General features: G+C 38.1%; 3 protein-coding genes across 3 annotated transcripts; 1 reads left to right on the top strand and 2 right to left on the bottom strand.

Moving 5' to 3' along the window:
• The first annotated feature begins 1,271 nt into the window (after window positions 1–1,271).
• itm2cb (integral membrane protein 2Cb) lies at window positions 1,272–5,207 on the top strand. The gene is made up of 6 exons (XM_015021330.1): window positions 1,272–1,494; window positions 3,246–3,383; window positions 3,503–3,694; window positions 3,781–3,891; window positions 3,981–4,131; window positions 4,759–5,207. Exons 1-6 carry the CDS (start codon window positions 1,408–1,410, stop codon window positions 4,848–4,850), a joined length of 771 nt encoding a protein of 256 aa, XP_014876816.1. The 5' UTR covers window positions 1,272–1,407; the 3' UTR covers window positions 4,851–5,207.
• Window positions 5,208–8,664: 3,457 nt separating this feature from the next.
• LOC106939051 (G-protein coupled receptor 55) lies at window positions 8,665–12,806 on the bottom strand. The gene is made up of 4 exons (XM_015021321.1): window positions 12,420–12,806; window positions 10,749–11,496; window positions 9,745–9,948; window positions 8,665–9,631 (listed from the first exon to the last, which is right to left on the bottom strand). The coding sequence occupies exons 1-4, from the start codon at window positions 12,536–12,538 to the stop codon at window positions 9,596–9,598; spliced, it is 1,107 nt and encodes a 368-aa protein (XP_014876807.1). The 5' UTR covers window positions 12,539–12,806; the 3' UTR covers window positions 8,665–9,595.
• A 1,827-nt stretch (window positions 12,807–14,633) lies between these two features.
• On the bottom strand, window positions 14,634–21,881 carry snorc (secondary ossification center associated regulator of chondrocyte maturation). Its single transcript, XM_015021329.1, has 3 exons — window positions 20,709–21,881; window positions 16,370–16,546; window positions 14,634–15,182 (listed from the first exon to the last, which is right to left on the bottom strand). Exons 1-3 carry the CDS (start codon window positions 20,776–20,778, stop codon window positions 15,073–15,075), a joined length of 357 nt encoding a protein of 118 aa, XP_014876815.1. The 5' UTR covers window positions 20,779–21,881; the 3' UTR covers window positions 14,634–15,072.
• Between the last annotated feature and the right edge of the window lie 3,365 nt (window positions 21,882–25,246).

The following is a 25,246-nucleotide window of genomic DNA, read 5'->3' as shown; positions in this document are numbered from 1 at the left end:
GTTTGATAACGAATGCGAGATGGTTTGATAGTATGTGTAAGAGGGTTTGATAGTATGTGTAAGAGGGTTTGATAGTACGTGTAAGAGAGTTTGTATGTTTTGGCCTATGGGGCCTCTCATAGGATTGTGTAACAGTCGTCCTCAGTGACCATTTTAGCAATGCAAGCTAAAACAATAGATGTAGCTGACATTAAATGACAAGAAGTATATTATTTAACAACAAAAAAGACCAGCTACATTGCACTTATTCAGGTCTTACTATTAAACTTCTGTAACAGCCCAACCCCCTCCTCCTTTTTTAAGGTCTGCCAACACATTCTTTTGTTTTCATTTTTTCAGTTTCATCAAAGCTAACTAAGCGTTTTTTTTATAGGTTTGAAAGGTTTGAACTATCATTTTAATTAAGGAAATGCAACATTTCCTTTGTGACTTCTCATTATTTAAACAAGGACTTTCTCAGTAGCATGTGAGATGGTCACCGTTTCACATGTGCATATGGTAAATAGCTGACTGTAATCATGAATAGTCAGTTTGCAAGGGAGATATACTCTAGCACATGAATGGCTTTTGATGCCCACTGTTTGTGTCACAGATCATAGATTACCTGCTGGGGATGCCTTAAGTAAGACATGTGTAACATACAAATGTATCATCTGATTTAGCCTCTATTTGTTTTGACCAATTAAACACACAGACGTTTACGTAAGTCATCACTGATTTTTTTAAATTAAATTGCTCAATGATATAATCATCCCAGCCAGTCTAATGTTGATTATTATACATAGTAGTATACAGGTTTTATCTGCAATATCATCATCAACTGTAGCAATAACCTATTGATAACTTTATTGCAGTATAGCTTCTGGCTGAGCAAATTTGTAACATCACAACATTTCCGGACGATAGTGTTCGGAACAGGAATGTGGGGAGGATATTCAGCTTTAAATAAAATGCGGAATACAATACCATATTGGGATTTCGACTTCAAAGTAAAAGCACGAGGTAGCTTAATGTCTGGAAAATGTTTTAAGATGCATTTTTTTACCGCTGTAAAACGGGTTGAAAAGCAAATCCGTCGGTGTTTTATGCGAACCAGCTCACAAAATACATAATTTAAACTATTTACGTGCACTTTACACTGTCTACGAACGTTTTAAAGCAGCGCTAGCTCTTATGTTGAAACCAACGACGAGGCTTTTCCCTCGGTCCCACACAGCGCTCGTACGTCAGAGAAGACGCTCTTCTGATGTCACAGATTCCCGGGGGCGAGGCTGCACCGGCGCTATAAAGTCCTCCCGGTGCTGTGGATGGAAGCGCGGCGCTGATCCAGAACCACAACCAGGCAGGAGACAAAGGGAGAGAAAATAAAAAATAAAATAAAAATACAAACTGAGCTAAACCAAAAACATGGTGAAGATCACCTTCCAGTCAGTTTCGGCGCAGAAGCCCGAGAAAGACCAGGATGTCGACAAGATCACTCTACCCCAGGCTCACGTGAGTTTGCGCATCTTATCTTTCTTTTGTTTTCATGTTGTGGCGTTTTTCTTTAGCACTATTATTATTTTTTATTGTAGCAAGAGTAGATTCTCCTTTGCACAGGATATAACTAAGTAGACACATGGTGTCTGGTCATGCGTTCTCCGGCTAGTAACAGGATTTCATTTTAAACCTTTAATCTTTTAATGTGCCTATATTTAAACGTAATCTAACGTGCAATGAAAACCCGAATTTATTATTTGCATTTTCTGTAAATTTTACAATTTCTAACAACAGACTGAAGGGTTGCAGCAGCTGTTTTGTTCAGGCAATGGGGTAAATTGTGCAGCAGCATAACGGGCCAGTGCATGCCAGTGTCAGTCTGAGGATGTTGACATTACATCATCTCATTCGGCCGGCCTTGAGGACACTGCAGATAATAGACCTGTCTGCATAAGTGTGCATTACAGATGGATGAGACTGACAGTCCTTCATACAGTGCATACCTATAATATCTTCCAATTCTTATTTGCACTTTTACCTCAAGAAAGAAAACTGAGGAAACAAAGAGAGAGAGAAAAAAACTGCTGCAATTCCTGCAGCAGTTGTGCCATTCAGAGCATGTTATACTATTTCAGTCCTGCAGGGGTTGAATCCATCAGGATGAGTAGTGTGATAATTAATGTTTTTGCCTTGTATTTAATGTCCTTTGGGTGCAGCTTAATTCATAATATACTAGACATATACTATGTGTTTGCAATGAGCAAGAGTTAACCTGAAATTAATTCATGGATACATAAAGAAGAAAGGCTTAGAAGAGGAACTGAAGATGGAAACATGTCAAATCTACCTCATAGATAGATAGATAGATAGATAGATAGATAGATAGATAGATAGATAGATAGATAGATAGATAGATAGATAGATAGATAGATAGATAGATAGATAGATAGATAGATAGATAGATAGATAGATAGATAGATAGATCACATTGGCTCTGTCTTTTCTCAGCCTCCGTTCTTCACTCTATCCCAGTAGTAGGATATAATTAGATATCAGGCACTGAATAGTCTTTATTCAATCTCCCCCTTCTTCTCCCAGCCCACTTTGCACTGTAAAAACCACTCAATGACGTATCAGTCATCAGAGAAGACACCCCTTTTCATCTGTTTTGTTTACGTCAGCTGAAGGATGTCAGAGGCGGAGTGGGTTCTGATTGGCCAAGACAGGAGGTGAGGCGTCAGAGCCGATACGCAATATGTGTAGATCTATTAATACGTGCCCCCTCCTATGCCGAGGGACCCCTCTACTCTACGCAGCCATCCTCCCTTTTTTTTTTTCTTTCAATCCCACTTGGTGAGCCGGGATTTAATATCGGCAGATATGGAGCTTTGAAGTAGGGCTCCAAGAATAAACCCAGACGGCCACGTGCCAGCATCTTCGTCAGAGGCTGGCACAATCTGTTCTCCCCGCTTCCGCTCTCCATGGCAACAGTAGTATGGGAGAGGCAGAAGCTTGGCCGAGAGACCGTGGGTGGGCATCTGGCGTGCTTCACTCCAGTCCTTCCTACGTCTACCAGATCTCCTCGCCTGACTAACAGCTTGGCAACTGTCAGAATTAACTCTGTTACAATTCAGACTCAGTAAGGAAGAGCGTGGCTCTGTGAACTGTTGCGTCATCCGGGATTCGATTGTAGAACAAAAGCGCAGTCTTGTGTGAATTTACTGAGCTGCTGTCTAACCAGTCGCCTTTTCCTCTTTGCCTTTCAGGGGCGGCTGGTTCCTCCCATGAAGCCCAGAAAACCCTTTCCAGTGGGCCTGTGCTGCCTCGCCATTGGCCTCGTCATCTTCACCCTGGGATTGGTGCTGCCTTCCATTTACATCTATCGCTTCTACTTTATGTCCCAGGTTAGTCGAGTTAAGAACTCCCCCCACCTCAAAACAAGTCTTACCTCGAATCTTACCTCACTGGACAATGCAACTGAAAACAAAACATGCTGACAAGGCTTTGTTTCGTGACTTGACAGCAGATCCCAGAGGACAGCTTATTCCACTGCCGGGTCATCTACGAGGACTCTGTCTACGCTCCCCTGAGAGGACGCCAAGAACTGGAGGAGAACGTGGGCATCTACCTTGAGGAGAACTATGAGCAGATCAGTGTTCCCGTGCCTCATTTTGGGGGCAGTGACCCAGCAGACATCGTCCATGACTTCCAGAGGGTAGGCAATAAAAAGTCTCATCCTCTTATCTAAACTCGCGGCATTTGAGTGTTTAAGACTTAATATTTCTTCTTGATTCATTCCAGGGCCTCACAGCCTATTACGACATTGCCTTGGACAAATGCTACATCACTGAGTTGAACACGACTGCTGTGATGCCTCCTCGCAGTCTGTGGGAGCTGCTCGTTAATGTCAAGGTGAGCATTACGAGCGATTTAACACTCGCCAAAGAGGAGCGAGGACACGGTGTTCCCTCGTTACTGACCGCTTTGTCTCTTCGTCTCAGAGGGGGACGTACCTTCCCCAGACGTACATCGTCCAAGAGGAGATGGTTGTGACCGGCAGGTTGAGGAACATGAGGCAGCTGGGCCCTTTCATCCACAGACTCTGCTTTGGCAAAGAGACGTACCGCCTCAGACGTCGCAACCAGCGCCAACGTGAGTGAGAATTTGCGAGAAATTATGCGCAGTGTTTGCCCCGGTCACTTCCGTCTAGTTATCACCCTCTCTTAACACCAGACAATGTGAGAATGTGAGCCATGCAATGTGCTTAGGAGAGGAGGCGGAGAGGGGTCACTGTGATCCATCAGAGAGTTCAAATTTACTGTGTGTGGGAGAAAATCGGAGAGTGACCAGAACCAGAACCCAAATTGGGTCTTCCTTCTGGGCACTTCAGACGGTGTGCAATTCACTCCCATCACAGACATTTGTGTGTGTGTGTGTGTTTTTATGTGTGTGTTTTTGAGTGTGGGCACAGCCTGGGAACTTCCTCCTGCTACGTGAGTCACTCATAGTGCAGTGGACACGTCCACACATTTGTGGAGGAGGTAGTGATGCGCATGAAAGATAACTCTGGCGTCGCATCCCTCAGTCGGCGTGAGATCTTTCAGAAATGATGCAGCAAACTTCCCCCTGAGTACATATATGGATGAGACTGGTGCTGAATCAAATAGGGCACCGGAGGCATGCCAGCTGCACCAGTAATACGAGGAGTTTCAGTGCCGAGCAGATTTTTGTTTTTCTCAACGCGCCTTTTGTTTCTCTCCCTTTCTGTGCCGCTTCCAGGTATCGAGAGGCGCGAGGCAAAGAAGTGCCACAGAATCCGTCACTTTGAGAACACGTTTGTGGTCGAGACCATCATCTGCGACCGATTCTAAAATCTGAGGCGGAAATCACAGCCATCCGACACTGAAGCCAATTTCAAACCATACCTCTTGAATTCCTTATACGTTATGCTGCACTTTAAGAGCAAAATGTTGTCCTTTTGTTTCGGTTTTAAGAGTTTTTTTTGTTTGTCTCATCTTTGCTCTTTTTGTTGTTAATGTCTTACTTTTTAATTTGGATTGTACGTGTGATGTGCTTGGATTTATCTGTGGCTTGTCCTGAAGAGCAGGAGATATTAATCTCAGTCAAATCAGTCAGTCTGTGACAGTTACATCAGAAAACCAGACTCGCTCTTATTTTGTTTGTATTCGTTTGTTGGTCATTTAAAAAAAAAAAAATCATTTAAAGGGCAAAACATACCTCATGTAGTTAAGATGTTCATTTTGCTTGTTTATATCATTACCGAATTTTGTATATAATTGATTGTTCCTGAGCAATATACATATATATACTGTAAATTTTCTTCTTAATATCACATTGTTACACATGCATAGATTTTTATCAAAACTTGTTTTTGTGAGAGATCACTTATTTATGTTTTTTTTTTTTTTTTTCCTTTGGTATCACACTTTACTACTCCTTGGGTTATATATGGCTTTAGACTGTAATTAGTAGCAGTGCTGTAGAGGGACAAAGGGAACCAAAGTCTGCAGTCAGTGATGCTACACGTAGTTGTAAGGGATATAATATTTATATTGAAGAGTGCTTTATAGTTTAGATCACTTGCTGTAGATGATATCAAAGGCAAAAAAACTACTTCTTTTTCCTCTTCCTCACTCAGATTTAGCTGTTTGTCTTTAGCTCTCGCCTCCTCTCCGTCCTTTCTGACTTCCGTTCTCTACGTTGTTGACGAGTCTTATCATAAATGACATTTTTAGGTGTGTTTATGGTGTACACGTGCTCATATTTCACTGTTTTTGACACTTTATCTGACTGTACAGTCTAAATTCTCTTGTAAGATCTCGCTGCTTTAAAAATAAACAATCAAACTTTCTTTGTCTTTTGGAGTTTTCTCACTATCGGTGGAGCACAGTTAGGATTTTTCGGTACAATTATTGGCACATCTTTGGAGGATGTGAAAAACAGCATAAAAAAATCAGTTATAAAAAGTTCATTTAGACTGCATCTAGTTTTACCTTTTAGCCCATATTTTCTCAGAAGGTGTCTCTGTGATCTAATTGAAAGGGACAAAGCTTTCTAAATCTGAAAATCAAGTTTTTGTGGGCACATTCAGAAATGAAGTGGTTGGAGCTGCACTTTTAAAGACTATAATCACTGTAATGTCTTGCTGAAAGCAACTATATATATATATATATATATATATATATATATATATATATATATATATATATATATTTTTTTTTTTTAAAAGGCCTTTATTTTTATTCTCAAATTGGAAGTTCTGAATCAAAAGATAAATTTTGGGCTCACATTACCCAGTTACTGGAAGGCAAAAATGCAACAGAAAGCTGTTTTAAGGTGCAAATGAATGAGATATTTTTTAGTCTGGTTTTGAGACTTGCTTTTGCCGAGTTCTCAATAAGTGACTGTTTGTCAATGGATAGTTTTAATTTGAGAGTTGCTGGTCTGGTTCCAGTTTGATGTGCAACCTAGGCAAGGCATTTTACCCGACACTGTCCGATGATCTGTGTGTGAATTCGTGCACACTTGTGAGTGTGACTCGGGTGCAAAGTGCTTTGACTGGCTTATTTGACTAGAAAGGCTTTAGATAAACTGAGCCCGTTTATCGTGTTACCATTCATGCCAACCTCCACGTTTTGCCACTCTGGGCAGTGAGTCATAATGGCTTACATCCAAAAATGTTGCTAAACGTATGCCTCTCCACAGAACAAAGACACCAAAACACTATTTTGGAGAGTCAGACATATATTGTGGAGTGGACTACTTAAAATATAACACAATAAATGTCGACGTACCTGATTAGTTGAAAGCAAGAATGTACTTAACTTATGTCAGAAAATGTCAGAATATAAAATTTAGAGTCAGTTATTTAAAAAAAATAATGCATGTGTAATAGTTTTTTTTTGTTTTTTTTTTTCGTTCCAAGAATATATTTACAAAATGTTATAAAAAAAAAAACTAAAAGCTATTGTGGGATGATGCCTACAGGATCCTGTGTACAGGATGTTTGGATGAATTGTTTGCACAACTAAATCATCTGTGTTGAGAAACTCATTCAAGGAGTCTAACATCTTAAATGGGACATTTTGATGAGATTCAAGATCAAGGGACGAGTGGAGGTAACCAAAAGAAAAAGGGGATGTAGTTCTGGTGACCTCAGGACAGTCGATTTCGTCACACTGTTTTGCACATAGTTTGTTTCATTTTAAGACTTACGGTCATGGCGATCAGATCAAGCATCTTGTCTTCATGCAGTCCTTCTTGGCACAGTTACAACTGTTTTAAAATTTTAGATGCTTTTACCCTGACTGTCGATGTGTGTCTGTTTAGATGGTTGGAGACTTAATTACAACTATTTCCCTGACTCCCAAAAAAATCAACACAAATTTGCCTCATTTGAATAACATTAACTTCTTTTCCCTCCTGTTTTGAAGAGAGTGGATAGGAGAAAGAACATCTGCCTCATTATATTTATAACCCATATAAACTGAACTTATACGAAATTCATGTTAAAAAAGTAAAATAGTATTCTAAAACTACTTCAATTAGGTTGATTTTCCCCTTACTGAATAGGTGTTCTTAACTTAAACATTGGATCCCCCAAAATATGCAGCTGTAGCTGAAACATGTATTTATTTGTTTTCATTTCTACCCAATGCATATCGAGGGCGCTGTGCGATCAAAATAGAGTAAATTGAAGTTACAGAAGCCAGCAAAACAACCTTTTGTGGTTCCCATTGCAGTCTGTAGATTTGTCATGTGGCTTCGATGGTTTGCTGACTGAAGGGTTTAACAGTCACTTAGCTACAGGTGGCTTCAATAAGAGTTTCAGACAAAGGGTGGCAAATTTATTTTAAAAATCCATGCCTTCCTGTAAGGCCAAATCATTTAATCTTTATGCATGTTTGAACCGTGAATTTAATATGCTGGCTTTTTTAAAATAGTTTCTAAGAAATGTATTCTGTATTTTTAATGAGAAAGCCCAATCAAGGGCCAAAAATTCCTAAGTATTATCATTACTTCATTTTGTAGTGCTGTGTTTTGGTTTGCAGGAAGCAGCAGAAAATAAACACTACACCTGCCTTGTTAAAAGATTTTTTTTTTTTTTGTGGTACAAATGTGATTAGACCTGTAATTAATTTTCCACTGTGACCGCATAACAGCATTTTAATTACTATGAAACTGGCAGGCATCTCATGCTGTCATCTACAACACTTTGGTTTGTGCTCGCATATAAATTAAAATTTTTCTTCTTAATGTTTATGAAACCGACCCGTAAGCAATCCGGTAGTTCACCCAGAAGACCGACTGCCATCAACAAATTGTTTTTAGCTAGTTAATTAAAAACTATAAAAACTTGAAATTTAAAAAATGCCAATTAAAGTGAATTATTTTTAACATACGTATATTAATTTTATAACTACCAAACAAGCTACATGTAAAATTCACTAAGCTGACGGACTAAATAAAAAGACAAAATGAAAACATCACTGAATTTCGTACTGTAATTTTCTTATTGCTGCACCAGCTTTTTCTTTTAAAATAAAAATGACATATTTCATTATTATTTTAGGGGAGTTTAATAATAAAATCATTCTTTGTTTATTACTCTCTCTCAATCAGATGGTATTTGTGTAATTAACTAGAAATGAACAGAAACAAAGCTATCTGTTAAAATTTATTGCAAACAGACAAACATTTAAGAATATTTTTGTAATCCCAACACAATACTCTCTGTTATTTAAGGCTCAGTTACACAGTTATTTCTTCTACAAATCAGTCACACTACTTAAACCGTTTGTAATGTACAGAATAAGCAAAAAATAAAAGTAAAGTAAAAAATGTTTCAACTATTATTTAAAGGGTTAATGTTGGTAACCAGCTAGCATCAGTAAATGTTTATTGCATTAATGTTTATCAAGACCATAGATGATGAATTTGGCGTTGACGTAATTGTAACATCATGAATAAATATTCAGACGCTTTTATTAGTGTGCCTTTGACACTTATTCATTTACGTAAAAGATTAAATAAATAAAATCTACAGCTATTTCTGTAAAATATCAAACAAGATATATATTTTCCCATTTTAATTATTTGTTTCTTTTTATGGTACATATATTCATTTACACAGCCAACCAATAGTTATAATAATAATAAGCATGTCCAATGAAATAATATTGTTTGATATTTATCAACTGTGATTGTTTGGTCTTGTTTTTTTTAAAGAATTTCTCTTTCATTTATTTCTCTCTTTCTTTTTGTTTGACCCGTGTTCTTGAGAATCAAAACAACAAAGCTCTGCAATGAGCCGCCTGCGCCAGATTTAAAATGAATCATACCACAAGTCAGTTTCTCATCAGGGAGTGAGAAAGCAGAGAGTTTTCTCAGCCATCTCTCTCTCAAAAAAAAAAAAAAAAATCTCTTTTCATCATCTGTAGTGGAAGTTTTCTTCTTTGCTGCCCCGACTTTAGTTATTGGCGCTTTTTGAGGTTACAGATGCGTCAAGTGGCTTACTGCTCCAGGTCGGTGGTTAATTTTCATTGCAGGTTGACCTGGTTCACTTCCCGTTGCTTAAAATGCCTGCCAAACGTTTTCAAGAGCTGCTTGCTCGGTTTGTTTTACTGCCCAGCTAAAAAAAACAACAACAACAAAAAAAACCAACATCAACAAAACAACACTGAACATGACCCAGGTCGTCGAAAACAAGTCCTATGTTTAGCTGTCAGTCTCAAGCATTCAGACCTCTGAAATGCTGGAGTTTCCTCGCCTTAGGCTCAGTCTGGACATCCTGAAGTTGTTTTTCGTGTTTTTTTTCACCTCGTCAGCTATGAAGTAGTAGCACAGGCCATCCAAGCAGCAGGTGATGTTGGACAGACACATGGTGGTCTGTAAAAACATGCTTATACTTTTCATGGAGCTGCAGTCCACAATCACTTTCTGGTGTACCTGAAGGTATGCGCAAAAGTTGAATATTGTTATATCCAACTTAATTGTAGGACATTTTATATGCTTTTAAATTTACACATAATTTCATACATTTTTTTTTGTATTTATAGAGGCATCACGAGTAAATACTAAAGACATAATCCTGATGAATGTCCTTTTTAAATAAGTATTTTTGGAAAAAAACAAGAATCACACAGTGCTAGTGTTCAGTTGAATTTGTATATGTTTACCAGATCTAGAGTTTGACAGTTAATATATATTTAATGGCTATTTTTGTACCAATAACAAATCTCCACTAAGTTACATAAAATGCATTTATGTGCTTTTGCGAATAAAGCAAGCGTAACGTTGAGCTATATAACAATTTTTCAAATAGAATCAAAGGTTATTGATGCCTGCATGGACGGATTTTGAAACCTCACAACAAACTAAGAAAACACCCAACACTGAGTCATTTTACAAGTGTGTAAAATAGTAAAGCTGTACGCCTACACGTTTGTCATAAAGAAATAAGGTGGTGAGACAAAAAACATCACAAAAAAACGTTAATTTTGTCTGCTAGTAAAAAACAGTTTCCTTGACATCTCCTTCGAACCAAATCCTGATTCAGTTAAACACTGCCAGCTTTGTCAGCTGTCATTCAATTGTAAAATTATCTTCTGTATATGTTTAATTTTAGATATTTACCCGTCGAGTTTATAGAAAAATCTTGAACCCGGTTGCATATCATAATCAGAGCTTAATCTTGTTGCTTTACGGCTAAGTTCACATTTATGTTGTTAATGTAAAATGTGTCTCACCAGGAACTGCAGGAAGATGGCCAGGTGGCTCGGAGTGAACGGCACCAAGAAACAGCACAGGCCGCTGCAGATGATCTTCACGCAGGCCTGGCTCGTGGTGCTCCGCTGGCCGGACTCCTGGAGGGTCCAGATGACTTGAGCTGAACAGCAAACCAACGTGAGCGCAGGCGCCAGGAAACCAAATATTTGCAAGCAGATGATCACTTTGGGACTCCAGCCATTTTCCGAAAATCGATGGAAGCAGTGGAAGTCGTTCTTAACTACTGTCCTTAAGTTGAAGGTGACTGGAAAGATTGCGGTAAACACCAGAACCCAGATCCCCATGCAGGTCATGACAGCCGCCTTGGGGGAGCGCAGCTGCTTGGCTTTGAATGGGTGACATATTGCCAGCCACCTGTCAACGCCTATGCACATGATCATGTAGATACCGCCGTACGTTCCGACAAAATAAAGGTTTTCCAGAAATGAACAAGCGAACTGGAATTCCTGCGGCCATGTATGATATGCAGCGTGCATTTTGAAGGGTAGAGGCAAGAGGAGGAGGAGGTCCATTAGAGCCAAGCTAGTCATGTAGATGGTTGACTCAGTCCACTTTCGGAGGCACCGGCAATAAACCAGCAGCGCCCCCAGGTTAAAAAACATCCCCACTATGAATATGGGAATATAGATGGCCAGCTCCACGTGTTTCATTGGTTCGTCCACCTCTCTAAAAGAGCACCCACTGCTGCTGCTGTTGCTGTTGTTGCTGCTGCAAGGAAACAGTTTTGGTTCAATTTCATCATGTATGCCAAGTATTTTCAAACTGAACATTTCATTGTGAAAACTTTCTTTCAGATGAATGTGCCGTTCCTGTCATCGCTCTTCGTTCCCACACTGAGCATTAAGCATAAACCACGCCAGTGAGGCAACTGAAACTTCTCAGATGTGTGGGTATGCGAGCTGCGGGCTTGCTTTTTGCGTTTCTGCTATCAAGACCAGACACAACGTGGCATGGGAACTTTTTACATGTTACTACTTTCATCTAGATTGGTGGTGTTATTTTGAATCAGAGTAGCAGAGATCTAGACTGAGGTAAGTTCTAATTTGTGGTGGAAATCACCTAGTCACCGGCATTACTGATCTGCAGAATCATAATTAAGACTTTATTGGGTGTGTGTTTTCATCAGGAGTTGCGTTGAGCCTTAGACTGGCGCTCAGTGGAAAACACTGAGGGACTGATTTCCTTTAACGTCGCACTTAGTCTGCTGCCAACTGCAGTGGCTCAGGTCATGTTATCACACAGCAAAGTTATTTTTGATCTAAGAAGAAAAGTAAAGCATTTTATCAACAGACAGGTCTAATGTAAATCTATGACTTATTTGTGGTGTTTACTTAGTTTAAATGGTTTTAGGGAAACTATTCTTCCAGAAGCAGCACAGCAAGGTGACGAAGATTGAGTACTTTTCAAATATATATATATATATATAAACAGAATTTCTTAGACAATTAATCGTGCTAAATTAAGTCTTTTGCATGTAAATTCTTACTATCAAAGAAACATTTCCGTCTACCTTCCTAAAACACTCCAGCAGGTAAAAACAGCTGCCCAGCAGCTATGCATGAAGAATTTCACCTGCTCTGTTTTTAATGTAAAGGTACAGTAGAAAAATTGAAATCTAGTCTTGCTCTTACCTCATGATTGTCACAGAGGAATTTTGCTGTTTCTTTCTGAGTGTCTCTGCTGTGCCAGACAGCTTCTGCTTTTCTGCCCTTTGTTGTTTCATCACCACTTCCTGCGTCATGCCACACATGTATGTTTGCTCAGATGTGTGTGTGTGTTTTTCTTTTAAAACTGAACTTGTCCAGCAAGTCTTAAACTGCCACACTCGGCGCTGCCAATGTAAGCGATCACTTGCAAACGGATAAAACGGTAAAAACTGTCTGCACAGATGGAAAATCTAGCTGCAAGTACATATGTTTTAGACACCACTTTTCTCTTGTCTCAACTTATTGTAAAATGTGTTACTCAATTGTTGGTGAATTTTTTTTCCACTCTTTGTTGGAGAAAAAAAAAGAGGTCTTGCAAAAATGTACTTCGTATATATATATATATATATATATATATATATATATATATATATATATATATATATATAAAATTAATCTGTAAAGGACATTTCTATAATTTACAACATTGCTGTTTATTTTCAAGAGGAGCTTCCAAAACATTCAACCATATCGTGCGCACTTTCCACTGAAAACCACAAAGCTCGACCAGAAGTACCAAGCACTTATCTCAAACCGGCACGTTGAAGTCAAGGTGTTTTAGGCTGGATTAAAGTGAGGAAACGAACACTTGACTGTAAGCGCCAACATACCGTTGTCACCCTCAATTCAACGGCACAATGCTACAAAGAAAAGAAACAAAAGCTAGAAATATCAAATTGAGGAAACACTGGTTGTTAGTAAATGACACCGCTTTCCTATGAATTGTTATGCTTGCGTTTTTGTTTTATTTTATGTTTCCTCAAACTGGAATTTACATCTCTGCACAGGTTGTTATTTTTGTCCTGTTGATATTGAAACGTGTGAGCCTTAAACATTTGACAATTTCTGTGTATTAGTTCATGTGTGTTTTCGTCTTTTTTTTTTCTGCTCAGTTTTGCCTTCATCTTTTAACAGAAATGAGTGATACAGTGTGAAAGAGGCCTCACTGTGATTTCTGTACGGGTACACGGGCTGGCACTTTGTCTGCAGCGTCCCATATCAAAGGGAATGACTGAGCTCTGAGCAGAAAGTGACTATGACAAGCTGCAGAGGCAGATTTTTGACTGTGATTATATTTGAGGGTTTCCTGGTTTCAAGTGTTGAAATGACTTGACTGAATTTTAAGTGTGAGAATTTCTCTGCGCCGCTGTTCAGTTGCCAAAAGTCGGATGTCTGAGCTTCCCAAAGCAGGTGGATAGAGGAAATATCCTAACATTGACAGTCACTGAAGGTGAAGCTTTGAGAATTACCTTCACGTCAAAAAAAAAAAGGAAAAAGCCAAGAAGCTTCTTCTATTGTACCGAGGTGCGTGTGCTCAGCACGCTGCCCTCTGCTGCTGTGAACAGGGTACTGCAAATATTCATAGTTTATTAATCCAATTTCTGACTCGCATAGAAGTACTTCATTTTGTCCACTTTTCTTTCAGAGTGATTTTTTTTTGTTGCATTTCTTGACTTATTTAATTTTGACAATCAAACAGACTGCACATAACTGAATTTGACACAACTATATTTGCATTTATCCCTATATTTCTGGATAATTGGAAATCAGTTGGAGCAGTTTGCTTTACAAAACTCAATGATATCACAAATGTTGTGAATTGGTGTTAAATAAATAAGGCGTATTGAACTTTTTCTAAAAATGATTTAGTGTCATGCTCATTTTACGTCTTATATTGCTACTTTACTTCAAATGTACTTGTGTTTATAATGCTGTGGAACCTAGGTTTAGTTGAAATACATTTAATTGAAATTAAACAAATAGTAATAATCAAAAAATACAAAACATTTTCTAGATTTGTTGATATTCACTTGTGATATGTAAAGAAAAACAAACAAACAAAAAAAAACACACCCACCAGTCAAAATCTTTCATTGTTTTTATATATCCAATGAAATATAAGAAGTCACGTCTAAATGGTTGGCTAGAAACTCTGAGACAAATATATATATATCTATATATAAAAAAACAAACAAAAAAAAAACAGGTTAAGGAGTTAAATTTGAACACAACATTCATCCAAAGTCTGACTTTATATTTACTCTACGGAAACTTCCAGTCCACTATTTCTATGCCCTAAAAGGATTAAAAGAAATGCTCTCTTCTTTTTCTCAACTCCCCAGATGTTTCCAAAGGACAGAAATGTCTAAACTTGTTCTGAGTTTTCTTGTCCTGAATTTTCTTGAACAAGTTTAGAATTTCAAGAGACTGTAAGTGGAAAAAGATGTAAGAAGTTATGGAAAACAATGAAGATACTTTTATGAGTATAATTACTAGAAAAACAAAAAAAGAGAGCACAACCGACAAACACACCATCTCACGATAAGCACTGGTAGAGCCAGCCAGTATTTATGATTCATCCACACCGAGAAGCAACTGGAGTGTTTTATTTTTAGTTGACGGACCTGCCACAATTTCTAGCTCTCAGGGCACAAAGCATCTCATCTCAAAACGAAATACGAGGGGGCGAGCTCGGCGTTTGATGAGAAAGACAAAAGACAGAGACACAAACACTCATGCAATACAAACACACGTACACACACACACGCATACAAAAAGGGAGACGCTCTCTCTCCCTCTAGGAGGCTGTGAATTTCCTGATTGTGATGACGATGAGTGCGAGGAGGACTGATGCTCCCAGGAAGACTGCAACAACTATGGCAGTGATGGCCCCCGGTCCCAGAACTCCTAAACACACAGAGACACAAACATTAACTTGTAATTTTTAAATGATAATTAAAATAAAATAAAATAAAATAAAATAAAATAAAATAAAACAAAATAAAATAAAAATGGGCAAAAAGCTATCAAAACTAGCTGGCCTTATGGAAATATATAACTGCCACCTTACTTAAATCACTAACTTACTCTGATTGCCTAAATTGTTTTGGAAAGCTCAAGTTTAATATCTCTAGCCGCAACAATAATGGGATCAATTAAATTATCTTTGACTGAACCTACCTGGAAACATGACGTGAGTTAAAAGATAAAACAAAAACGGAAATGCTTAATTTAGGTTCACGTAAACATTTCTAAGCCATCGTCCACCATCTGAGGAAAACAACATGGAGCAGTTTCCCAGAAGTGTCCAGAACTCCAACACCACATTGAAAACTCAAACAGGAAATCAAAAAAACAGCTGAGAAAACATTAAAAGTGTTGCAGACCCTAGTTTCCATGACTAAGGAGCGTTTAAGATTCAAAAATGAGAAAAAAACCCGAGACTGAGCAACAATGGCATCCATGGGAAAGCTTATGGGCAACTGCTACTGCTGACCAAATAATAAAACAAAACATGAAAGCATGCTCCCATTTGACAAAAAACAAAAACAACAACAAAAAATCATATTTAAATAGAAGAAGACCATAGGAAAAAATATTTTGTGGTATGATAGGATTGGTACTGTATTTTTAGAAGGTATGCATCTAATTACATAAAAGTATAAAGAACTTCAAATGACAACATTTCTTTCAAAATGTTGAAGGAAACCGTCTGCTCTGTTTGTGACCTGACCTCAAGTACACTTGGGTCAACCACTACAACGTGGCTTAATTTAGGTGGTCAGAGATGTAAAAGACTGTTTGTTGCAAATGACTGATGGCAGCTGTTGCACCAAAAAGTGACACATAAGGTCCAGACAGTCAAACATATTTTCACATAATAACAGGTGGGATTGGATTACTTTATGCCTCTAATAATAAATTATATTCTAATTTAAAAACTGGATTTTGTATTTATTCTGGATGTGTGCGATGGCCTTAAACATCTAAGTGTGATATAAAAGGAAAAGAAGAAATGCAAAAGATTCTTTTTTTTTTTTTTTTTTTGCTGCGATGTAGGGGTGACTCTCAATACAATTTATTTAATTTTTAACCTTCGCCTTCGTCCAGGATCGGAGGCTGCGTGGAGTCTTCAAAATCAAAGGTGTAGGTCTGTCCTGGGTTGTCCAGGAAATGGCTCTTGGTTGTAACTTCAGTCATCCACACCGGTGGATCTCCAGACATGGCATCCTGGTGGTCCCTGCTGGATAAGGCAGGATCCAACACCGTCTCTGCACAGAGAGGGTGGGAAAAAAATTAAATAAAAAATGACAACACAAGCTTGTGCAGCTAACTGCAGAACCCATGATGAGGTACATCTTTATGCTAATAGGCCTTTTTGTCATCTCTGGGTGTGAACAGCAGCGTGCACAGCCTCTTCTGTGACTCTTTAAACAGTCGGTTTCTTGTCTAGACGTGCTCCGAGTATAAACGCGTCTTTGTAACGGATGGACAGTTTCTCAGGTTGACCCACAGGTACCCTGTTGCTTTTTATTTTTTATTTTTTTATAAAGGCTCCACTAAATTTCCGAGCAGACAAACAAACAAACAAACAGACGGTTGGAGACGGTGAAAGCGTCCAACTCTGTGCTTCTTCCGTCCTTCGCTTTTTCTCTCTCACCGTACAAATTTAGTCTCGTCTGTCATTCCTCTGCTTCAAACGCACGACTTTTCACACTTCGGTGGGAGAGGAACAAAAGCTGTTTCTCTGAGACGCATTTTGATGTTTCCTAATGCAACAGTTAGAGTTATGCTCATGAAAATGTCAAGATAAAGGGTAAAAATAATTAACCTTAATGTTTTTTTTGTTTTTTTGTTTTGTTTTTTGGTTGTGGCGTCCACTGTCGTTGCAGTAGACAAACATCAGAACAACTTTGCTCTTGAACTCCAGTGGAAATGTGGAAAAATTTCAATCATCCCAACTGAGAAAACAAACTCGTCAGGAGGCCCACCCATTCAGACACTAAGTAATTACCTTATTCAGTTCTTGACTACGCGCATTCCAGCGCTACCATAACCAAAATATATCTGCATTCAGCCTGTGTTTTCTGTGAAACGGGCTCGCTTCTTATCATCTGATAATTCACAGACTTTAGTCATAAACCAAATGGAGGAGCTAAGGCGCGTGATTACGATGGGGTAAACATTTTCAACGAGATGTCAGATGTGGCATCTGCTAACATTCTTAACTTCAACTTTTGATGTGAGTATTTTGATGCAGTCGTGTTGACTCCGAGCTGTGAGCAGCTTCCTGTCCTGCGGCTGGCTTTGGGTCTGGAGGCCCAGGCTTGTGGCCAGTTCAGCCATCAATGAGGCCTTCAGCCGACGACACAAAAGGCAGCTTGTGCGGCCAAACGGACCAGCAGCCTTCAACCAGTAACAGCCGGACAGGCCAAAAAGCAGGTACGGCCTCGGCACTGGATGTCAAACAAACTTTTTTTCATTTTTTTTTATTAAACAGACCCTGTGTGTTAAAATGGCTTCTGAACTCTGTGATTGAATGGAAGGGTGAAAGAAATTAATCAAATTCTGTTTTCCGTACTTTCTAGCTGTTTGTTTTCATGAGGGGAGGCTCACTCAAAACTTTCAGTGGTGAAATAATAATTTAATTCAATGTGTCATCGACTCTACGTGTCTCTACTCGCGCAGCTGGAGGTCAAATTTACCTTTTGAATATTACAGATATAATACAATGTGCAAATTGCTTCAAAATTGCACAAAATTATGACGTGCACAACTGTGCAACTTTAAGCTATTTCAAGTTATTAATTACAATCTTTGAAATTTGGTGTATTAAAAACAACTGCAAAATAGCTAACTTTTAATTTGCTTTATTTTAGTGTTTTTGCCATCTTTTCAGAAGGTTATCTAGTTACTTTTCATCGTTGTACTGAATTCAGTAGCTTAAAATTATTTTGCACACACCGGCCATTTATTTATTGTATTAAAGTTGTTTATGTGCTATATGTTAGTAACACAGAGTTGGATTATTGTCCAGTATGATCATTATTTGCTCATAATCCTTTTTAAGACAGGCCCGTTTTGGTAGTTTTTTTTTTTTTTTTAGCTAACCCCCGTTCATTCATTGCTAAATTTGAAATAATGTTTTTGGGGTAGTTCAAGCACTTCTTTGTGATCTCTATGTACCCATTTTAAAGTGTAACTGTTGCTTTTAACTACTGTTTTTATTCTTAAATATATACATATAAAAAGATGAGAAATTGTTGATCATTACAAAATTTAAAGGTGATTTAAATGGTATCTAATTGAAGCTAGTTGGGGTTTTTTTGTGTGTAGTTTTTAAAGTGCATCTTTTTCATTTAGCCATTTTAGGCATGTCCATGTTCTCCCTTCATAACTTAGCCCTGTAGCTTATCATGAATTGTAGCTAACCATAGACTAGCTTTTGCTAGAGTGCCAATTTTAATTGTCTTTTGTTTTAATTAAACTACTTTGTTGTAAATGCTAGTGTCTAATTCCAAAATGTCACCATTATGTTTAGCTAAAGTATTTCTTGAACTACTAACTACATGCTTGTAGCAGTTTTTTTTTTAAAAGATGGCTTTATAGTTGATCATAATCTAGCTTTAATGTATGTTGAATGTACTGTGCTTTAAAGCACATCTGTTTGCTTGTTGCTTTGGTGTGTGTGTTGTCTTTATTCATAATGTCTCTGGTTACAAACTTCTATCCAAATTGAAGCACAATTTGATTTTAGCCATTTCAACTTACTTTTCAGATTGCTCGAAATAATTTTTTTTGCTTATAAACGTACATATTGTTTTAATGATTTGATAACTACTTAATATATCTACTCTTCACATATTCTACAGAGTTGTTGTGCAGCGCAGGTTTTCTAATCTCTCCACATTGCAGGGATTATGTTCCACGTATACAGCACCTTTTTTTTTTTTTTCTGACACCCACACATGATTTTGAGATCGGTATCTTGCTCTTGGTGATTTTGTTATGCAAAGTGAAAAAGTAGATAATTTCACCACCATTCTTCTGATTAGATTGTGGCCCAGTTTGCCTGTTACACGTACGCATTCTCTGGATCACTGCAGCCCTCCGTCTGTCGCACCTTAAAGATGAAAAGTTATTACTTGTAAAAGCGTGGTAGACACCAACGGAGGAGGATTTCAGACAGTGGAAACACAGAAAGCCATTTGTTGGTACCTCTGGGCTCCTCCATCAGGATTTCACACCGGCCAGAGAGATGACCAAGAGTCCAGACAAGGGTGTGTGAAAACTAACCTTACAGAGCCTTGGAAGAACAAGCTATACATCCACAACATAGAACTGGCGTCACCATCTGTCCCCCTTATTCACCCCTTTTTTTTTTTAACTACCACATGTTATGCTAAAGTTTTCCATGGAAAAAGATGGAATTCACTGTTCATATTTTATTTTCTTTTAAAAAAAAGATATTTATGTTGAAATAAGTCAGTTTCTTGAATAATCACAGCTGAAACTGGGGTAATTATTAAACTATGTTGCCTAAGATTTCGTTGCATATACGAGATGTCGGTTTGCTTCCTCATGCTGAATCAACACATGAGGCTGGAAGTCACACTATATCAGATATTGTGGTCAAGTCCCGAGGCATTGCTGGATGGCAGCCATCTGTGCACATGACAATCGTGACACTTCGTAAAAATGCCAGTAAGAAAAATGAATGAGAAACTAAAACCACCGATTTTACTGATTCTGTCCATCAAAGACGAGATTGTTTCCAAAGACTTTCCAAAGATATATACAACAAATAGGACATTGTCTTCCTTGTTGTCCCACTGGGATCTTAGCCCTTACAATGACGTGAGATTCACTGCTGCTTTAACATTTCTTTATATTTTTAATAGGGCGACGTGGTAAAGAAAAGACTTTTTCCTATGCGAACAAGTTGATGCTGAGCTAAATGTTTCCCACGTCTTAAAAGTCTCTAAAATATCAACCGGTGGCAATCTGAATCACTTATGCTCAGGTTGAGCAAGAAGGAAGTGATTTTTTTTTTTTTTTAAAGCTTCATAAGAACATCAGGCCTCATGAAAGCAACTGAGTCATCATGACTGTCACAGAGCAGCTTTCACAGCTTTAACAACCACATCATTTACTTCTGTCGACGCATGTAAAGGGGCGAGTGAATTGGAAAAGAGGATTGCGAGGGAAAAAAAAGGGGCAAAATTCACACACCTTCAACTTAAAAACACACAATTAAAGAAAAACTGCCTGTAGGTATAAGAGAGTATTAGCAAACTCTTAAAGGGCAAATTGAAAGGCTGAAAAAGCAAAAAGGTTATGTCTCTTTGGCACATTTTCCACTTAGCGTTTCCAGAAGGAGGACAGGAGCCCTCCCCATCACAAGCATGAAACGATGACGGAAATAAGGTTTACCTGTGTGTGCAAGGACCGACAGGAGGCTGAAGAGGACCAGGACAACCCTGCAGACGCTGCTGTGAATCATGGCAACTGCGACAGTCGAGCGTCTTTAAAAACACCTCGGGCCGGAGCTTCCAGCAAGTAGCTGACCCAGGAGGGGAGAAAAAGAGGAATACAGGAGGGCCGGAAAGGGAGAGAGGTCCTGAGCTGAGGCGGTGAGAGAAGAGGTGGGATTAGGTGTGTGCAGGAGCGTCCGGACAGTGTGCGCTCTGTGAAAATGCACAGGGCCAACCCACCCTAAGACACCTCTGAACGAACAGTTCAGCATTAATGGGTAAACATCTGGACAGACGAGTGTGTGCGGATTAAGTCACAAAGATTTCTACCCAAAGTTTTACACATTCGACCTCGAATCAAACACATCTGACTGAAAGACCAGTAAGCAGACGACGGAAAACTTAATTTACTCAAAACGACACTGTCTTACCTGCTATAACAACTCTGTTTGGATATTAGCATTGTCCGTAAACATGTTAATGCTACATGCAAAACATCTGAGCTAAAAGACAAATTGTCCAAGAGTCAGTCGATAGCAGTTGTTATTTTCTGTTATTCGTCCTCGGATGTCGAACCCTGTAAAAGTAATTATTATATTAATATCTACTTATACACGTTTTTGTTGTTTCCACTCTGTGGCGTGCGCCTGAGACATTTAATTGATTTTTGCGCGAGCGTGGCTTTTAATCAAAGCCAGAGACAACAATGAAGCCATCATAGGCTGTACGGAGCGTAGAACAAAGCTGCACTGCCCGCTCCCCCATGTGTAGCTGTGCATCGATAATTAACTAGGTGGAATAAGGTAAGTACAGTAGGCTGTGCTTACAAGAATGACATGTTTGACTGTTTAGACATGTTTCCAGGTCTGAAAACGCCTCGAGTCAGTCATGGTCCAGAAACTAAAAGGTGCACCATGATGGTATCATGGCATGGCTACCTAACCTGATTTCTCTAACCGGCGATTAAATTAACCAGCTAATAGTAACTTATTATACCTTGTTGCACATCTGTTCCTGTGCAACCAACAGAACATCAAAATAGACTTGAGAGCTATGATCACATTGAACTGGTGTTTGTTCTCATATTTCTGCTGAAGTTTATGTTTAGAATGATTTGTGTTAAATGTAATATAAAACAAAATGTTACATTATGCTCGCAGCATTGTGGGTTATGATTTTTTTCTCTTTTAAATAAAAGCAATTAAACTGTTAAGACATTTTCTAAAAATGTTTATGCACTTGACGCGATTCTGTGATATTTTTAGTCTGGATCTCATGCTGTGAGTATCTCATACTGACCCCGGCCTACTTGAGAGCAAATTTAATCGAACAAAAGAGATTATTTCCCATTTCCATTTCCCCTGGAGTAGTGAAATCATTGTCAAATTAATGGCCCCTTTAGGCAGATGCACACGCATATTGAAGTGTTAGATCAGGATGTTTTATGTTAGTAAGTTTGAGTTAGAAGAATGTGTGGAAATTTGCTATTACATTTTGTTATTTAAATATAGCCTCATTGAAAGCAATTAGCAATAAAACAGAACAGTAACTTCATTATATTTCCAGTCTCCAGAAAAGATTATGACTCTTGGAGCCTCAAAAGTGGCATATTACTCCTGAAAAAACAAAAAAAACAAAAAACAAAACAACAAAAAACAAATCAAAAAAACTCTAGCCCGGATATTTGTTAATTAAATTAAATCTAAATGTTAACTTTTAGATTTAATTTTGTTTTTTTTCCATCTTTATTAGACTAAATTTATCACTTCTTCTAGATAATTTCTTAAGCTAGCTTTACCTAAAACAACTTCTGTGTCTCTTATCTTTTCCTGTCTCAGAGTAAAGGGAAGCAGAAGTAAAGAGTTCAAGTGAAAGCTCCATTTAGTGAGGGACACTAAATGTGTCCCTCACTAAATGAGGGACACATTTACTTTTACTGAAAGTAAATGCTTTCAGTGTAAGAAAGCATTTACAGTGTAAGTGCTTTCTTACACTGTAAATGTCATCAGCGCAGCGAACATGAGGTGGCTGAGCAAAATGTACTTGTAGCAGGTTTAGGACCAAATAAAACAGGGAAAATTACGTTCTCCGTGTTTGAGGTGAAAAATCACCATAAGGAAAAAAACAACAACTTTCAAGCAGCAGTTCAAATGTGTGCCAAGTAGAAAGTGATTTGTAAATGTTATTGGATCATCTTAAACTCCACTACAGCAAAACGGTACCTTTGTTAGACGCTAATGGTTGAACTACACTTTACCAAACATAAATATTTGAACTTATTTTAGGAGTATCTACTTGTGTTTTTATTCTGTGCTTGTTAGATCCTCTTACTTTACTCATCTGAGTGTCTTAAAGTTGACAGAACATATATGCTGCAGAGGGCATAAAATCTCAAATGAAACCCTAACGTCTAACTTGTGATACAGCCAAATACATGTGATCCCCTTTTTGGGAGGTCTGTTAAAGTAAAGCTGGTTAAAGTTCAGACATTTATTTAGATTACAAATGTAGTTGCTGACTTTGGCCATGAATATATATACGTCGTATGTGACGGGTAAGCTTCTTAGTTTTGAGTAGTTTAAAGGATTTGTGCACAATTCAAGTAAAGTACACTTTTCTGCATTTATCAGTGGATAGCACTATTTTTTTTATGTAGACTAGATATCTACCTTTCAGCTTTTGAAACCAATGCAATAGCGGCTTAGTTGCTAAGTTAAAAAGAAAAAGTAAATCGCATAGTATTACACAATACATAATTTACAACCAACTTTACATATCAGATCAAAATATGGCAATCAGTAATCAGTCATTAGTAATTACCTTAACTGTTAATCAGTTTATTTTGGGAAACGATGCCACTCTTTTCTACAGAACTAAACCGCTTCTCAATTTTTGCACTGGCTTTTAGGCGTCGGCAGACTAGTGATTTGTTTTCACGTTGGTACAACAGTCTGCATGTTAGTCGGTGGTTTTCCTTTCCTCTGCTATAAGCAACCCGATGGACACGCTAGTTTTACTTCCTAAGACGTTATCAGCTGTTTGTGACGATGCATTGTGGTTTAACGCCCAAAATCTAATCTTGGGTGTGGAAACAAACCGTCAGTGAAAATACATGTCAGAAGAGAAATGCCATCTGAAGCAAGGAGCTGGTTAATGTTAAAAAAAGTAAAATATGGAAAAGCATTTTCAACTTCATAACTAATTAAATATTACACAACCCTCATTCATATATAGTTAAAATATTTACATACGTTGTGTAAAAAGACAAGTTGTCGTCCCAATCTGATGGCAAATAACCTCAAATCTCTCCCATTTTAGGTCAGGATTAGAAAAAAATGTTTCTTATTGCTAAATGCAATGTACAAAAAATGTTTTGAGAATTATTTTGAAGTTACCGTCTTTAAAATCAGAAGCTTAAATGCTCTAAGATTAATATCCCTTCAAATCAAATCAGAAAAGTAACTTCATGCCTTCCACTGTGTAACACTACACAGCAGTGCTGATGTTAACCTTCAGTCTTCCTTCTGCGCAGAAGAGAAGTCGTGTTGGTTTTATTCACCAAATCTTGTTTAACATTACAGCAACATGGTCTTTGGACTGCCTGCGAGTCCAAGGAGAAAAACTGAGGAACCTTCAACACCTGTGTTGAGATGAAAACATTCTTTGTGTCCCTGGATGGAAAGACGGCCTTGAAGTCGGGTGGAACAAATGTCATGCAGAGATTCTCCGCCCACTAAGCTGAGAAGGTGGACATTCAGAACCGCAGGTCAAGGGACCCGGTCCGGTTCATTTGACTCACTGAGACTGAAGGCTACTAGTAAGAAGTCACGACTTGGCTCAAGCCGATTTTTCAGACCGTGAAGATCTTCCTCTGGTGAACTCTTTTACTTTTCCAAAAAGTATTAAAAGTGGAATTATTTACATTTCCAGAGGAAGAGGCCATTTGATAGTTAAATCTTTAATCACTGCAAGAAGCCGTGTATGATTGTTCTCCAATCTTTCAAATTTTCTCCAGGCGCGACTTTGATGTTTTCCTGCTTAATTGCATTCGTTTTAATAACTAATGGTTTATTAAGTATTTTTAATATACCCATAAAATTTATAATTTTTTTCTTTCATGAGGTTTGCAATTAGGCCCCCTACCGAGGAGAACTTAAAACTTCAGACAGATTTTTAAAGTTGAGAGCAATGAATTATGCTTATTTTTAATGAGACCGAAATAACTTGTAACATTATCTGTGTATAATTACCAGTAGTGAGACATTTATTCCCATTTTCCTTATAAAAGTCATGTATTGTAGTGTGGTGATATGCACATTTTGTGGTTTCACTGAATCGTTCAGACACAGATGTGAACAGTCCAAACATAAGACTGTTTTATTATTCTATACTGCAATAAAAAAGTATGACTCCAGCAGATCCTTCTCATATATTATAATACAGATGCAGAATTGAAAGTTTATTCTTTTAACAGCCTAGTATTTTACAAGAAATAGA

The sequence above is a fragment of the Poecilia latipinna genome, unplaced genomic scaffold, assembly GCF_001443285.1.
Source record: "Poecilia latipinna isolate Pla-1442-1.1 unplaced genomic scaffold, P_latipinna-1.0 Scaffold2760, whole genome shotgun sequence".
NCBI lineage: Eukaryota > Metazoa > Chordata > Actinopteri > Cyprinodontiformes > Poeciliidae > Poecilia > Poecilia latipinna.
The sequence above is the reverse complement of the archived record's forward strand: the minus strand, read 5'-3'. Positions and strand labels throughout refer to the sequence as shown.

What these genes read in the sequence shown, in the direction of transcription:
- itm2cb (XM_015021330.1), top strand. Translation starts at nt 1,408, where the DNA reads ATGGTGAAGATCACCTTCCAGTCAGTTTCGGCGCAGAAGCCCGAGAAA. An exon ending in TCACTCTACCCCAGGCTCAC is followed by an intron (nt 1,495 to 3,245) that starts GTGAGTTTGCGC and finishes TTTGCCTTTCAG; the next exon opens with GGGCGGCTGGTTCCTCCCAT. An exon ending in ACGTCGCAACCAGCGCCAAC is followed by an intron (nt 4,132 to 4,758) that starts GTGAGTGAGAAT and finishes TGCCGCTTCCAG; the next exon opens with GTATCGAGAGGCGCGAGGCA.
- LOC106939051 (XM_015021321.1), bottom strand. Translation starts at nt 12,538, where the DNA reads ATGTGTGGCATGACGCAGGAAGTGGTGATGAAACAACAAAGGGCAGAA. An exon ending in CCATCTTCCTGCAGTTCCTG is followed by an intron (nt 9,949 to 10,748) that starts GTGAGACACATT and finishes GCATACCTTCAG; the next exon opens with GTACACCAGAAAGTGATTGT. An exon ending in GAAACTCCAGCATTTCAGAG is followed by an intron (nt 9,632 to 9,744) that starts GTCTGAATGCTT and finishes TGTTTTTTTTAG; the next exon opens with CTGGGCAGTAAAACAAACCG.
- snorc (XM_015021329.1), bottom strand. Translation starts at nt 20,778, where the DNA reads ATGATTCACAGCAGCGTCTGCAGGGTTGTCCTGGTCCTCTTCAGCCTC. An exon ending in GTCGGTCCTTGCACACACAG is followed by an intron (nt 16,547 to 20,708) that starts GTAAACCTTATT and finishes CTCTCTGTGCAG; the next exon opens with AGACGGTGTTGGATCCTGCC. An exon ending in GATCCTGGACGAAGGCGAAG is followed by an intron (nt 15,183 to 16,369) that starts GTTAAAAATTAA and finishes CTGTGTGTTTAG; the next exon opens with GAGTTCTGGGACCGGGGGCC.